At 37.2% G+C, this 16,155-nt stretch overlaps 1 protein-coding gene across 7 annotated transcripts in view; it reads left to right on the top strand.

The window, feature by feature from the left end:
- Nucleotides 1–1,515: 1,515 nt before the first annotated feature.
- LOC126183479 (protein ST7 homolog) overlaps nucleotides 1,516–16,155 on the top strand; it is a 155,835-nt gene continuing 141,195 nt past the window's right edge. For 5 of the 7 annotated variants that reach the window (XR_007536757.1, XR_007536755.1, XR_007536758.1 and 2 more), the window contains exon 1: nucleotides 1,516–1,690. Coding sequence is in view for 1 of the 7 variants with exons in the window: in XM_049925497.1 (XP_049781454.1) it covers nucleotides 1,622–1,690 (69 nt within the window). In the remaining 6 variants the exon portion in view is untranslated. Of the gene's footprint in view, nucleotides 1,691–1,813; nucleotides 1,948–16,155 lie in introns of those variants that run through there. The other 2 variants (XM_049925497.1, XM_049925499.1) reach the window with 2 other exon arrangements.

Genomic DNA, 16,155 nt, shown 5'->3' with positions numbered 1-16,155 from the left:
TTTCTTTTTTGTTCGAAGTTCAGGAGGACGTCACATTACTTTCATATTTACCAAAACGAAACAAGTCAGTACTGCTTATTTTGTCAATTCATCATGATGAAATTGGCATTGGCAATGGCGAAAAGAAAAAACAAAGTATAGTAACGTACAACAAAACAAAAGGCGGCATGGCATATATGCCGTTGATGCTGTGTGGTGAATATACTGTTACTAGAGGGACAAGACTGTGGCCTCTCAGTTTTTTTTTTTTTTTTCCCTTCGTTGCAGTTAGAAACGAATACCCAAGAACCATTGGAAATTCTCACGTAACATCATATTTGACAATACATGCAACCCATCCAATCCTCCCTTGTGAAATTCGCAGGCTTGCCTCTAACCTCTCTGGCACCCAAGAACAAAGAATAGTTGACGATCCACAACCATGGAAAAGAGGAAGATGCTGCAAATGCAAGGACAGCAAAACTAAATACTTTTGCAAAGTGTTCAAGTTGTTGTTATGCTGAAATGTTTTCCGGGGACTGATGATTTTAGAGAACGATATCTCACAAACTACTCATTATATTCACAATTTCCATTGATGTAATGAAAATTCAACATTTTTTGTTCTTAGTTCAACAACTTTTTCTCATTTGTATTCGTGTTTCAGTCAAATTTACTTGTATTTCTAGTTCACTTATATTTAGTACTAAAAAGCAGTATTTTTCAGTTTTCTTTCAATTCTTGTATAATTGAAAAAGTTAAATTATGTCACTATAACATTTAGTACTACCGGAACAAAATAAAAAATCATTTGATGTAAATATACTGTTTTTCACCTTTATAAGTGTTTTATTTATTGGTTTCCATAGACCCAGCCCGACCGTTCTTGAAACTATTTTCCGCCCGTTCTAAGGTTACAACAGTGGACTATTTTTTGCTGTTAATCGCTATTCATTTGAAAGAGGGTTGTCCATTTGGCCATGGGCAATACTTTAGACAGACCATGGCGGCCAACACTCCGCCCAAGGCACATCAGGTTCTCTGCTGTCAAAAAACAATTTGTCGTTATTTTCATCACAAGCGTTTATTGGTCATATGGTTTCGTTAGATATGTCATTGATACATCGGGTATGAGACAAGCCAATTTAGCAACTGGAGTGCTGACACCAATAGTAATTAGCATATGAAATTATCGTTGCTCATTTTTCAGAGAATTACCGGTGGCAACCAATATACACCACAGCGCAAAATGAGATGTTCCTAAAACTTTTATGCCTATAGATAGGCTTTATCCATGTTCCACAAAAAAATTTTCATTTTTCTCAAGTAGAAGCTCACGAGCAGTCATTGTATCTCGTAGCAATTTAATTGCCCGCAAACAACTCGTCACAGAATGGGCCGTTTGTGTCTGGCAGCATGTACTTCGAAATCCTGTTCGATACAACTAAAAAAAAATGGTGAAATGTTCTATTTAGCCTTGACCGTATATTCCAATTTCGTTGTGCTGATTGAAAAATAAGTTTGACTACGCCAAATTTAACATCTTTACAGCGTCATCATTCATCAAATTGACTCTAGGAAAATTTGTTGCATGCCTGATTTACCACTATTCACCTGTTTCTAATAGCTCTTTTGTTTAATCATGGCTAATACAACGTGGATAGAGACGTTCTGGAAGAATGATTACGAACATGGATTTGCCAGCGAAATGGTAATTAAAAACCTTAATGCCTCGAAGGCAACCCACTTAGGTGTTATGCTGTTGCAATCATAAGGAGTATATACATAAATCCGCGACGATTTTATGCAGTTGATGTTCTCTACATAACCTCCACTGCGTAATGTGGTACCACTGCGGTTTTGATGCTTCGAATTCGGATCAGTAGTTTACAGACGCAGAATGTGACAGATATGCTATTTGTTTTGGATAGGTGGCCATGCGAATTGTGTGTACTGAATTAACTTTCAGTAAGTGTATACTGCTTCGTGACAGAAATCGTTAACAATGAACACTGAAATAGTTGTTTGTGTTTGGAACTTCAGCGTTTTACATGCGCGAAACGGAATTTTAATTAAATGTAACTGAATTAGTACGTTGGTAGTGGTGTATTTCTCGTTGGTTGAAAAATTGTATTGTGTACATTTCTGTATTATCGTTATGATAAATGAACCCTGATGAAAGGCAGTTTGTAACACAAATAGAGATTAGATATGATTCAGCATTGTTCCTTAGTGTCTCAGCCAGCAGAACAATTTCACTACCACATTTTGAACTTGGTGGCACACTCATCACATTTGATACGTTGATCAAAAAATAATCGGGTTAAACCACAAAAGTGTGATACAGGTGTTACACTTTGAGCAATTTGATTGAGCACGAGGGTTTGTAATTTCTCCATCTCTGTTCTTCATGTTGTTCTGAAGTACTTGACAATAAATTATGTTTGCAGTTTTCATGGCGAGATTGGTTTCTATTAAGTTTCCGTGACTCAGATCAAGTTAATATTATATTTATAGTAGGCAGCACTGCATTTGAGATGTTTTTACATGATGTGACTTGGTGAAAGGGCAGGTCACACTTATATACAAGAAGACTATCAGAAATGATCCACAGAACTAATCTATCCAGACTGACAGTAGTCTGTTGTGGAATGTTAGAACATATACTGAACTCAAAACATAAGCTGTTTCCTTAGCCTTGCCAACCAGCATGAATTCCAAAAACATTGCTCATGTGAAACCCAACTTGAATTCTCCCATGACATCTTGAAATCTGTGGATGAAGGTAGTCCTAATAAGGAGGATGCAACATTTGTTGGCTTCTGAAAAGCCTTTGTCAGTACCACACTGACATTTACTACCAGAAATATGATCATATGATCATTAAACAAAATTTGTGACTGGATTGAGGATTTCTTGACACAGAGGACACATGTTGCCTTGGATGGAGAGTCACTGACAGAGGTAAAAGTAATGTCAGGTGTGTTCCAGAGAAACGTGTTGGGACCCTTGCTGTTCATATTGTATATCAGTGACCGTGCAAGCAATATTAATAACTAAGGACTTTTTACAAATGATACCATTATGTGTAATGAAGTACTATTTGAAAACTGACAACAATGTCAGTAAATCGTCATTGGAAACAGTCATTGAATACAAATAGCTGATGTAGCAATTTGGTGGGGTATGAAATGAAATAAATCACATAGACTTAGTTTTAGGTGAGGCAAAGGTTGCAGATTTTGGTTAATTACCTCATTCATTAGCATGATATTGGGAAAATGCAACTAGTTTACAAAGTAGATTATTTACAAAGCACTACTGCATACCTTCTTAGTTTAGTGTTAGTGTGTTGGACCCATACCAAATTGGAGTACACAGGGGAGATTGAATGTCAGTAAAGAAGGATTGCATGAATGATGATGGGTTTATTTGACTTGGCTCATGGAAATGCTGAATTGGCAGGTGCATGAAGATAGCTGCCAGCCATGCTGCCAAAATCTACTTACAAATTTCCAAGAACTAGTGTTAAGTGAAGTATCCAGAGATTTTTGTCAACCCTCTACATATTGCTGACAGTGACCACAAAAACTAAATTAAACTAATTGTAGCATGCACATAGATGTTCAAACAGTTATTCCTCCCACACTCCACATGTGATTGAAATGGGAAGGAACACTAACATTTTGTACAGTGCTAAGTGCCCAATGCTCAGCACTTCAGTAGTTTACACTGTTTATGTGTAGACAGAAATACGATTAATACAGCATGTGAACTCAAGTTTACAGGGTACGATTTAAACTTGTGTGTTCTCTTCGAAATGCTTGTATGGGCACATTTCTGAGGAGGGGGGGGGGGGACCTTGAGTTAAGTAGGCATATATACTTTTTGTTCCATTGATCCATATAACAAGGATCCTGATGGATACAAGAAATGTCATAAAGACAAAAATGCATATATACAAAAGAACAGACATGTTAATGTTCCTTCCACATATCCTAAGTGAAGTGGTCCTCATAGATGTTTTATAAGAAAATATCTGAAACATATTGGGGCTTTGGTTTGTGTTACCTCCTGTGGCAACAATTCGTGATTGTACTGTTCTTGCATTTCTTTGAGTTACTTGAATAGTGCAGTTTATTTTTTGAACTGCTCCTGATTGTAAAGTTCATAAATTCCTGGCGTCATTCAGTGTTGTTATAGTCAGCATCAGTTCAGGCTGGGGGTTCTTAGTCGTGAATATTATGGAACTTGACACATGATAAAATTCGGTACAAAGTAAGAAATCTAATTTTTATGTTTTGAAAAAAAAAAAAAAAAAAAGCCTGATATATTGGTCCCTTGAGATGGAACATTTTTTGTATAAGTCTCTTGGCAAATTATTAAAATGATGTACCTCTGGTGGTTCAAGGTATTTTGCTGCTGCTTATTCCTTGAATGGCAGCCTCACTTTGGAAATGTTTGTCCAAGTTCTTTCGCTATTGCTATCTAATTTTTTAATATTTTTCAAAAAATATGTTTTTTCCAATAATGCCAATCCCCAAAATTTTGTCGATACTAGTGTTTATCAGTACCATACGGTAATATGTTTTCTGAAAATGAAAATTTGTACTTTTCAGTGTAACAGATCTTATAAACGGTATTCATGTTTCAATTTCTGTGTATAATTTCCCTGTTGCAGTTGCTTTAGATTTTTCGTATCTCAAAAGCACAATTCTAAAAAATTCTGAGAGTTTTACAGGAGCTCTTGAACTGGGGTGTTACATATCCTGTAAGGGAATCTTCTGTTGGGACTTCTCCCGCCTCCCCCACTTTTTCCAGTGGGGTTCCCACATATATGTTGCCGTTGGTTCCTATCTTCCCAGGCTTTGTCTTCTTGTATTTATCTTTTTCTCATGGCCTACTACCATACAACTTTCGCTCTTCCCCTTCTCCCTCTTTCCTGAGGATGGTGCTTCAAAATATTTGGCCTTGTTTCATATGTCATTTGCATTGTATGTCCGTACCAGATGACTTGCCATTCTTATATGCTATCTGTGATGCTATCTTGAGTCTAGGTCAATTCTTTAATTGTTGTATTTCTTACGTGGTCTCGCTAAGATATTCTACGCACTCTTCCGAGATAGTTCACTTCTACAACTGTCAGAATTTTTGTTTCCATTTTTTACAGTAAGTAATTGTTACTTTGTCGTAAATTACAATATAGTGCTTGTTAAATTCGGTAACGTCCGAGACTATGGAGTTATGATTTCTGTAGCATCCCTGAAATGATGTGTGCTACAGCTTCTAGTTTGATTGCAAAACTATATTTTATTAAATTTTACACAATCAGTAACATGATTGCACTGAAAAAAGTATTATCATTGATACCATATTTAATTGTTGTTAAGAATTTTTTTATTAATAGGCAGAATGAATATCCCTTGTATTTTCCTAGTTATATATCCTCTACTGCTATTATTCAGTTTCACAATACATGGTGGACTATGTGACTTTTGTTACTGTTTACAGTCACCTTGGTCACACATTTTATAACACAACTGTTTTGAGTTTATTGGTACTTATTTTTTGTTCTCTCCCATCCATGGCACATTCCTGAAATGTGTAATGTGCAGTTTTGTGATGATGCAGCACCAGCAGTGGTTTTTACTTATTGACACTTGATACAAGCGATAAGTGTGCAGGATGATTCACTTAGCTCTTACAAATGTACATACTCTATTAGTCCACATAGAAGAGCCGTATAAGGTGAGATCATCATTGTCACTTAACAAGTCAGTTTACAAATCTCTCTCAACCCAAACATTCTTTCCAGTTCAGTGAATCATGATGACTGTTTCTGTAATATGTATAATACATATATAATTTGCAAACAACTGTAGAATATAACAAGTGTGTTCTGCAATTGTACCATATCATGTGGAAGTATGACTACTTAAATGTTTTTGTTTACTTTGTAATTAGGCTAATCTTGTCTTTGCCAACCCCTTTGGGAGCAGTAAGCAAGGAGTTATAGCATATTTCTAATTCCTCAAAAACTGGCTCTTGCAAAATTTTTGAGTAGGCTTTCAAAAATATTGGGTTAACACACAGGAAGTTGTATAAACACGAATGTATACTCCACTTTGCTACTTGAAACAGTACTCTCCTTCGACAATGAGGAGGATACACAGCCTGAACATACATTTTTTATGGATTAATCCTCTGCATAGAAAGTGCAATACCTATTCATGGACTGCCACCCAGTTTATGAACTGCAGTTCCGGGCGTAAAGTCACTGTACAAACTGATCATTTTAGCCAGAGAAACAAATATAACTTTGAAATTCAAGTACATGCATTTTGCAGCAAATCTCTCACCACTCCTGTAACTTAATAATTATACTTGCAATAAAAGCACAAAGTACAAGATTTGTACCCCACTTAGTATATCTGCCAATTATATACTTTTCATTATGCTCCCTAAGAACAAGCTTTGATTAGGAGTCTTACAAAGCATATCAGTTGGTATGAATTAACTGTCAGCACTGGCATTTGAGATTTGTTGTTGTCTGTGACATAATGTTCTGTATGTTACTCAGTGCTGACAGACAGCAGCTGTTCCAGTATGAAGTATTATAGACTGTGGCAGGTAAATGAATCTTTCTAGCCACCAGCTATCTTAAAACCTATAAATTAGTGTTCAGCTTGTGGGCATTAGGTGGCTTTAGAACAGACACCACCCTCAGCAGATGCACTGTACTGTGAGTCACTACTTTCCATTGAGTGAAAATTACTTATTGTATAAAATACTTAAAAGATTGTTCAAGTCGTCACAGTAGTCAACAGCCTTTCATCTCATTACTTGAACACCTTTCGAATGAATGGACCTAAGCTGTGAATCCTTTGAGAGACGTTGTGGGCTCTTACGAATCTAGATGTGATGGACATAATTGTTTTTACCATAGACTGGAATAAATATCCACCATTGTAACTAAGAAATCTTGTACTCCATATTATGTTTTTACAGAAGTATTTTATCAATTTGTAGAGAAAAACCACAATTTTAAAGTCCTTTATGCTGATGGTTCCAAGTTGTGAGAGGCAGTCAGTTCACAGTATTTGATGCCGAGCCCTGTGTGATATGAAGGCAATGAAATTTCTGGAATATAGCCAAATCAAGAATTTCCTCACCTGTACAGATTCCTTGTGTTCTCCCACATATTTGACAGAGAACTAAATGGCACTGATCATGCAAATTAAACTTACCTTGTTATAACAATAAGGGAGGTAAAGACTATTCTGCTCAGGACCAGGGCAAGAGGGACTCCAAGGGAAGAAACCGGTGGACAGGACAGTAGGAGACAATATGGAGTTACTCATTGTTGTGATGCACTGCCATACTACTGCATGCTTTCAGCCCCCATAGGAGTGGTCATGTCTCGATTGGAGATTGAGTGGCTGGAGATGCTATAAGCAGCTACACCAGCCAAAGTACATTACAGGCCTGTGGAAGATGATGTTGAAGTAACTCTGAGGGAAAGAAGTTGTATTATCAAGATTAAGAACAAGATATTAGCACAAGACTTATGTACTTATCCTGGGGAGGACCCACAAATTACTGGTGGTTTTGGCAGACCACTTTTTAATATGCCACAATGCCATATTTTATTGGACAGCACTCTTCATTCTGACAAACTAGCTGCAGTTTGTTTGGATTCTAGGTAACAATCTGCTGAGTTTGAAATTTTGAATGCTGTTCGTGTTGTTTGACTACCTGATCTTGTCACTAGTATATTAAACCTTATCTTTCTGCTACTTTTGGTATGTGTGGTATTTTAATGTGTAATAGAATTGGTGCTTCATTCTCTTTTAGTTACTAATCAACCAGCCACATCTTTTTTAAATATTTACTTTTGATTTAAATTTTAATAGAGCATGGGGTTTCTTTATATTGTGTCTTTTACTGTTTCATCAAAGATGTCTTCCTTATCACAACAATACTCTTCTCTCAGTGAAAAAACATTGCCTTTAGTGACCAGTTTGTCATGCACCCTAAAGACAAATCTGAATTGCATACACATATGCAGCAACCATACTGTAACAGATTCATAGTCCATATGAGTGTTTGTTTGAAAAATGTATTGTTAACAGTGAGGTAACAAGCCCATAAATTTTCATTTTAAATTGTTAAAAACCTGCTATATCAATTAAAACTGATGTGAACTTAATACTGTAATAACAGGAAATATTGAAGAATGCGATACAACCCATCACCTTTGAGCATTAACACTGTCAGCCAGTATGATGGCTGTGATGATATACGATCGTGTGAAATTAACAAAATATTGGGGCCTCTGTGAGTTTATGGGGATTTAAGATGAGGATGTTCTTGTTATTAACACATCTGTCTATCTTCTTGTAGCTTCTTTACGTATCTGCCACATTTTTCTGTCTGTATGGGAAGGATAAGTTTAGGAACTACTCCAGGGAGTTTGATACGATGTTCACTAAGAAACAGACTGATTCATGAGGAAGATTTGTGGGAAGTGCTAGGCTGGCACGATGTGCTCCTAACTTTGTAAATGACTTGCGATGCAGGACATATCAGATATTAAGCTGATTAAAAACAGATTTTTTGATATGGAATTAATGTTTAAGGGGCATGAAGGGAAGTATGGAAAAATATCAGAGAGAGAATGTAGCTTGTGCCGGACTGATGCTGGAGTTAGGTGGCCAGCTAGTGGCCACAGCTTGCACTGAACTCAATTGCAGTTGAGTGGACTATACATTACAGGCACAGCAGGCAAGCAGCTGTCAAGTGGCCATAGCTCATGGTGAATTGGTAGTGCAGTGAGCTGCACCAGGTGGCATGGTAGCTTGCAGCTTCCATTGTGGCTGTGAGATGCCAATTAAATATGGAACAGATAACATTTGTGCCTCTTGATAGCTTTCCTGATGTGCACTACTCAAATTATCAGTTACTTAATGGTGTCCTCTGAATTTTAATTATAACGCAATGCAGTTGCCCATAAACAAAATTACCACTATGTCAGACAAGTTGTTTGCTTGTAGATACTTAGTACTACCATTGTTAAGCCAGGGTTGGTTTCTAGTTCAAAACATATTAAACACTTTATAGACCACAGTAGGAAAATAAGGACTGTAAATAGAACCATGGGATGTGCAGTACATAAAAAAAGAAATATTGTCATGAAATGTACATTGGATTTGCCAACTTGCCACCAAGATATGACTTTCTAACTTATCATAGATCTTGTGCTATTCTCCAGACCTGTCTATAATACTAAAAACTTAATGAAAGTAACTTGTTAATGAGACTTATTCATAGGCATCACTAACTCACAATGAAACTATCACCTTTCAGCATAACCTAATGTTGGGCTATGCTACACATCAATCAGTCGCCACATTATTCATTAATTAAAAAACAACTGTCGGTGGTGAGGCCAGTAGTCAAAGCAGAATGTCGGTATTGTGATATTCAATAATTCCTAGCAACATGTTGTTCCAGTTACAATGTTTTCTTCCAGTTTGTCTCCAGAAACCTCCACTCATGATTTTTTCTCAACTCTTTCCTTGTATTCAACGCCACAATGGAGACATTCTCTGTCTAATTTGGCATGTGATTGTATTTGAGGGATAAGTGATTGACACATCAAACACCTTAATGTTAACAATAGCCTTTAAAATTGGAGCTGCTGTTTTGCCCTAAAGTCATCCAGTTTTTATTTGCATCAGTTGGTTTCCTTTCCCACTATGCACTATAAATATATTGTCTGAGTTTTCCATTTCATTGTTACCATCCATGCCACCAATGCATCTTGATTGAGTTGCTCTCAACATCCCCCATTTCCCTCCTTTCCCAGAAACTGCAGAACTTTTCAGAAATGATCCTTGGCCTAATGTGTACCTTACAGTATTAACATGAATGAGTTGCAAGTCCAGTAAACCTATAACTTCTATCATTGTTTTCAGTTCTGGTGCATTATTCTGTTTATTAGACAAATATTACTATAGCACAATTATTGCTATTGGAAAAACCTTATATTTTGCACTGTACTGTTTTTATAATAGTGTAACTTGCTGTTAGCAGAAAATGTGCTGCTGATAAATTATTTTATTGTGAATAAACTGTTGTATAGTTCTGTTCTGATAAGTGTTTTTTATTTTGTGCCCCTGCAGTAGTCTTAAAACAGATCACAACAACAAACTATTGGAAAGTCAAAGAGATGTGCAGAAAGGATGGACTATAAAATTTCTTTAGAAAAATGATTTTGTATAGAACTTGCTCATCAGTTGTAGAGTGTAGGTGTTGATCATTAACCTTAGACCTTCTCATGTAATTTTGTGTGTAGAGCACTAATTTGAAGGATATGCAAGTGATCTGTGCTCAATCCATCTGTGTACCAGATGGACCCTTGATGTGATACACCAGCCAGCCATGTGTCATTTTCTTGCAGTCTCTCTCACCTTTATTCACTACTTTCAAAGAAACACTTAGTAAGCAAGGGGAATAAGAATGCAATGAGCAGGATAATGTTAGTGTCGAAGAATAGAACACAGGGGGAGGGGGGGGGGGTTTCCATTTACATTGTATCAATTACTTTGCTTAACTAATAAGAGTTAATTAATAATTTTTTAAAATTCAAGGATGTATTTAAATCATGTTTTTGTTTATTAAACATCTTGAAATGCTTTGACAGTGATTTTGGGGACCTGGCATGGTTTTTGACTGTACAAAAGCTTACAAAGTTTCAAGAACCAGTATAAGGGAGGAATCAAAGAATATACTGTAGACTTTTACAGATCACTCCAATAGGGGCCATGAACAGGATGGTGATTCTTCTGGAATACCTGGATTTCTCAGGGAATCACATTTTATCTGGAAAAATTGGAAATTTCAGGGAATGTCATGAATTTCACAAAATCTCAGGAAATTCTGTGTTTTTAACCTAGCATTGGAATTTAATTTTATTGAGTGTTACAAATCACAAATTTTAAAATACTTGATATTTCAAAACATGTTAATTATACGAGTTATTTAAACTATCAAAGTTTAAAAACTGCAGTCAAACTACTGCTCATGGTCAATATTTCTCAGCTGAATGGGAATAAGAGTCATTATTGTGGTATGCCAAAATTGCTCCCCCTGCCAGGAATTCCCAGGGAATATACATCCCCCCCCCCTCCCCCCCCCCCCCTCCCCCGAGTTTGAGTAGTCATACTGATGAAAGACTATATTAATTACAGTGCACACAGAGCCATTTAAACGGCCATTCTTCCCATGCTCGATACCTAAATGGAACTCAAAGAAACTCTTAATATGTGGTATAAAGGGAAATACCCTCTGCCACGTACTTCACAGTGGTTGGTAGATCATGGCTGTAGATTACACCATTGTACTACAAGGTAATAATTTAGATTCCAACTTTATTTTGCAGAATACTGGTTTGTAAGGCAAGCATTTTTAAACTTGCTATCGAGTGAGGTGGTGTTGCAGTTAAGATACTACTACAGTCAAATTTTGGAGAAGTGGGCTTAGAAGCTCCACTCAGCAGTCAATTTTAAGGTTTTCCTTGATTTCTCTAAATCAAAATGGATACCCCGAATTTCCTTCCTTGTCCTTATCCAGTGTGAGCTTGTGTTCCATCTTTAATGCCCTTACCACTTAGATGATACTGTACTCTAATTTTGCATCATACTTTTTTTTTTATTTTTTGATGTAGTTTCAGTTTAGATGTGTTGATTATGCCGGTCTTTTACCCTCTCTGAAGAAGTATTCTACAGGTCTGAAGAACGGCCAAATTTAACTACCATAATCTCTTTATTGTACTTGAAACTATTTCAAGCTACAAATTTCTTTGGATGATGGAATATGTAGAAGTTAGAGGAGACCAAATCTTTCAACCAGTTGCTCTAGTAGATATGTGTAGTATTTGCCAATTGTTGTTCTACTCTCTGTAGGAAGACTACCATTTGCATTCCAGAAAACTCAGACTGTGACCTTCCTGCACACAAATTCAAACTTCATGTTGTTTTTGGTGAAAGACTACTGGCATTTACCCACTGGCATTTTGCTGTTCCATTTCTGGAGTTTAGTTGTGGACCCGTGTTATACTACGAAAAAAAATCTGTACACAATATAAGAGGGACTCTCTCTCTCTCTCTCTCTCTCTCTCTCTCTCTCTCTCTCTCTCTCTCTCTCTCTCTCTTTTTATAACAGTTCAGACATTGAACAGTCCACCGGTGTTCTGCCAGTTAATTGTGCCCAGCAGTCACAATATTTTTGCAATCAAACATGTTACCATTGTCAGGTGCACTGTTGAATGGACCACCTGGGGGTGCATGGCTGACTTACATCCTCTTCTCCTGTGGGCCCCATGTACGGCCCACACCCGAAGGTGCACATTAGTGGCTGAAGACAGTTACATTGGTGGCTGTGGCTGGCACCACCCAACGGAGTACCTCAATTCCGGAAGCATGGGTGTAGGCACCCTAGGGTGCCCTGCCTTCTGGACACTGTGAACTGGCAGTACATCCATGGACTAGTCAGTCAACTAATATGGCAAGAGAAACTTAAGAATCATGTTGCTTTTTGTGTGTGTGTGTGTGTGTGTGTGTGTGTGAGAGAGAGAGAGAGAGAGAGAGAGAGAGAGAGAGAGAGAGTGCATTTATGGTCAGCAACAGCTCCCATCTTGTCTTATAGTTAATTTTTCATAAAAAAATATTATGTACTGACTGTGGTGTCAGCTATTCAGCTATTTTGTACACCTTGATCACTAGCAATGCAGTAGAATATTTTATTGCAGTTTTCATCTACGGTTGCAGTTACGAGATGTCATCAACAGTGATCATCATCAGTAATTCAGCTGCTTATTTCTTTACTGTGAAAAATAGAGTGGTAGACTTCTTTTGACCCTAGAACAGTGAAAGAGGTCAAAAGACACTTTTCAACTTTTGTTTCCATTGCAGTGAATTCAATTTTTAACATCTCTCCACCAAAAGTCTTGACTTTTGCTCATTTCTTCTACTTTTGACAGTAGAACGTGGAAATTTCAAGAAGTGTGCCCAGAACAGCAGGAGGAGTCAGTTGACCCTAGGACGTAACTCCTTTTTAGACTATTGATGTTCTCATACTTACAAAAGTAATTGTGTTGCATCTTGTTATGGTCAATACTCATTGTCTCAAATGATGATGTACATGTTATCAGGAACGTTTGCACACTGGACATAATAATGTAAAATTTCAGTCATGTTTTGTGTGTTTCTGTTGTTACTCACATTATCAGTGGGAGGTGGTGGTGGCGATTTTTTGCCGTAGCAGGTGTTTTCAATTATGTTTCGTCAGTTGGGTCTTGGTAAGGAAGAGATGATATATATTCTGTAGAACTCAGGTATTGACTCAGAAAGTGGCTTCTCTGATTCAGGTAGTGATTTACTGCCAGAGACAAGTGACGATGAAGAGGTGTTACTATAGAAGATGACGCCCCATCTCTTTTCTTTCCACACCAGTCTCAGGAGTCAACTGTTGCAACAGTGAAGAAATGCAGCTTTAGATGGAATGGAATGTAAGGTCATAACGTGGCATCACCTGGAAGAAGGGCTCCTGTGAATGTCCTGGAGGAGAATTGATCCACTGCGTATGCCTGTCACCAAGTGGATAACTGTCATTAGTGCCTTCCAGCTTCATTTTGATTAATTAATGCTGCAGAATGTCACAGAATCTAGTTCTTAAAGAAGTAGTCCAGCCAGACAACCAGCCATTGGGAGAGTATGCTATTCCATGCCTCATGGAACCATTTCTGAATCAGGGAAAGACTAACAACAGACAGCTTCTTCACATCCCATCAGCCTACATTTTGTAACACTACAGTCTGGTGTGGACTTCATTGATCAAATGATCTCTAAGTATCCAACTAAGGTTGGTTAAAAGTGAAGATTGTGCATGACTTTTACGATATCCTACATATCACAGCAATAAATGGGTGGATCATCTGCAGTCGAATAACAAAATGTAATTTGAAGAGAAGGTATTCATTCTTCAATTGATAAATGAACTTACAAACGGGGAAACAATAAATAGCAAGACACGAACAAGGAAGCTAATCAAAAGGAGAAGAGGTTGTAGCATCAGACAAATAAAAAAAAAGTGAAAGAATTGTCAAATTGTTTGCGCAAAGGAAAGATGACCAAGATGAAAGATGGAAAAAAAAGCCATCTGCAGAAAACATGTGGAAAGTATCAGTACTCAAAGATTAATTTCAATGTTTTGGAACAAACAAGTGTAGTAAGTGAAGAAATATTAGACTTTAGAAATAGGTCACATCTCTGTGTAGATGGATGATCTAATCATGTGGATTTTATTATGCATATTTCATTTGGGGTCAAATGGCACCTTTGTGCTGTTCTAGTCTTAAGCAGTTTTGGATAAATTGGTGTTAACTTGTTTGAAACAGACTTTTGTGGCTGTCTAGAATTCCAGTTTATCCATTTGAACAATGGTACTACTTAGTCAGTGTAAACAAAATTATTCCATATATAAAATGGAAATTTGAATTATGGTATGGAACAATATATCCCAACAAAACAGAGAATTTTTTGCATTGTCCTCTTACAAGGTCAGCTCTATCCCTTGCTGGTTTTGTAAAACTGGTAACCCATTACACTCAACCGGATAGGCCATACCTAGTGTTGCACCTTGCCAAAAAGTCTTCTTACATTGTAAATTCACTCGTTTACCATATACTTCAAACTATGTGCAGTTGTTTTTTGTTTACTATCTATATTGGAAAAAGGTTTAACAAATCAGAGACAGTGAAAAATATTGAAAGCAAACACACATACTTCCATGAGTGATTCATATTTCAATTTTTTTTATTAACCTATATGTGTTTCACAGTAAAAGTTTTATTTTCAGGTTTGAGTATTTAATTGAAGCGGAACACCATTATTATAACAGATTCTGGTGATTAAATTCATTGTCGTGATTGATAGAGCTGGAGCAATACTGAAAAATTCATGATGGCCTTACAGTGAATCAGATTAATTTAAGAGGTACAATTCCTTCACCAGGCTATCGTGTGGACATATGTATAGTTAAATAAAAAGCTGAAATGCAGACAGTCAGTAATTTTATTAATAAACTGTAGAACAATGACAGTCACGGTACAAGTTTAACAGTGCCTGGCTGATTTAAGAAATTCATCAGTAAGTCGTCGAACATTTTACACTGAAACCAGCATTTACCACTCTATCACTATTTCTGAAATACATGAATGGAAAGGAATATAAAACTGAATTGTTCAAATGAAATGATTGCATTATAAACAAATCACTAAGATGATTCATATTGACCACAAAATGCACAGAAAATTTTGTTGTGGTGTAAGTAATATTGTGGCAGTTTGTCTTGTGGCACAATAAAAGCACTAATTGACAATTGATATTTATTGTGTGAGGTGTACTGCCTTTCTATGCAAACATAACATTTGACACACTGTAGTAGAATAGTATTTGAAAGAACACAGTGTAGGCTATTAGAGTGCTGCAACGCTCCATGTTTGACCGGTCACGGCTCGCCTGTTGACGGGGGGACCGAGCCGCTCGTGTCCGGTCCCATACGACTCGGCTCGGTCATGTACTCGCCCCATGTCTGATGTCCGGATTCCGGACACGCGGATAACCGAGCATGACCGGCCACCGCTGACGTCTCACCTCGCCTCGCCACGGCTCGCTGCTCTGTACTTTACTGTACAAATGCAACACCTCTCTCTCTCTCTCTCTCTCTCTCTCTTTTAATACAAAAGTAACGTTTCCAAGAATGGGTACGTTACACAGCTAAATTCATAGAGCACTCTCTTTTATAATATTTACTCCCGTCTTCCTAACGTCCGGGTATTTTGTGGTAAATAAAACATTGATCACAAGAGACCAATCTGTGTTAATGTAATGAAATGTAAGCGTCAAATAGTGCACCTGATTATGCGAATCAGTCCACATATCAACTGTCGCAGCGCATGTTTTATTAATAACTTCCGCAATAACAGAAGGCATTATACTGTTTCGTATTGCATCAGCTTGTTCTTTGACATGTCTGCTTATAGTAGAGGGATGTCGCATGACATCTGCCACGTTAGCTTTTCCATAATGCGCACCTAGATGTATTAATTCTTGG

Source organism: Schistocerca cancellata, chromosome 4 (genome assembly GCF_023864275.1).
Source record: "Schistocerca cancellata isolate TAMUIC-IGC-003103 chromosome 4, iqSchCanc2.1, whole genome shotgun sequence".
NCBI lineage: Eukaryota > Metazoa > Arthropoda > Insecta > Orthoptera > Acrididae > Schistocerca > Schistocerca cancellata.
This window is presented reverse-complemented; position numbering and strand designations above follow the sequence as displayed.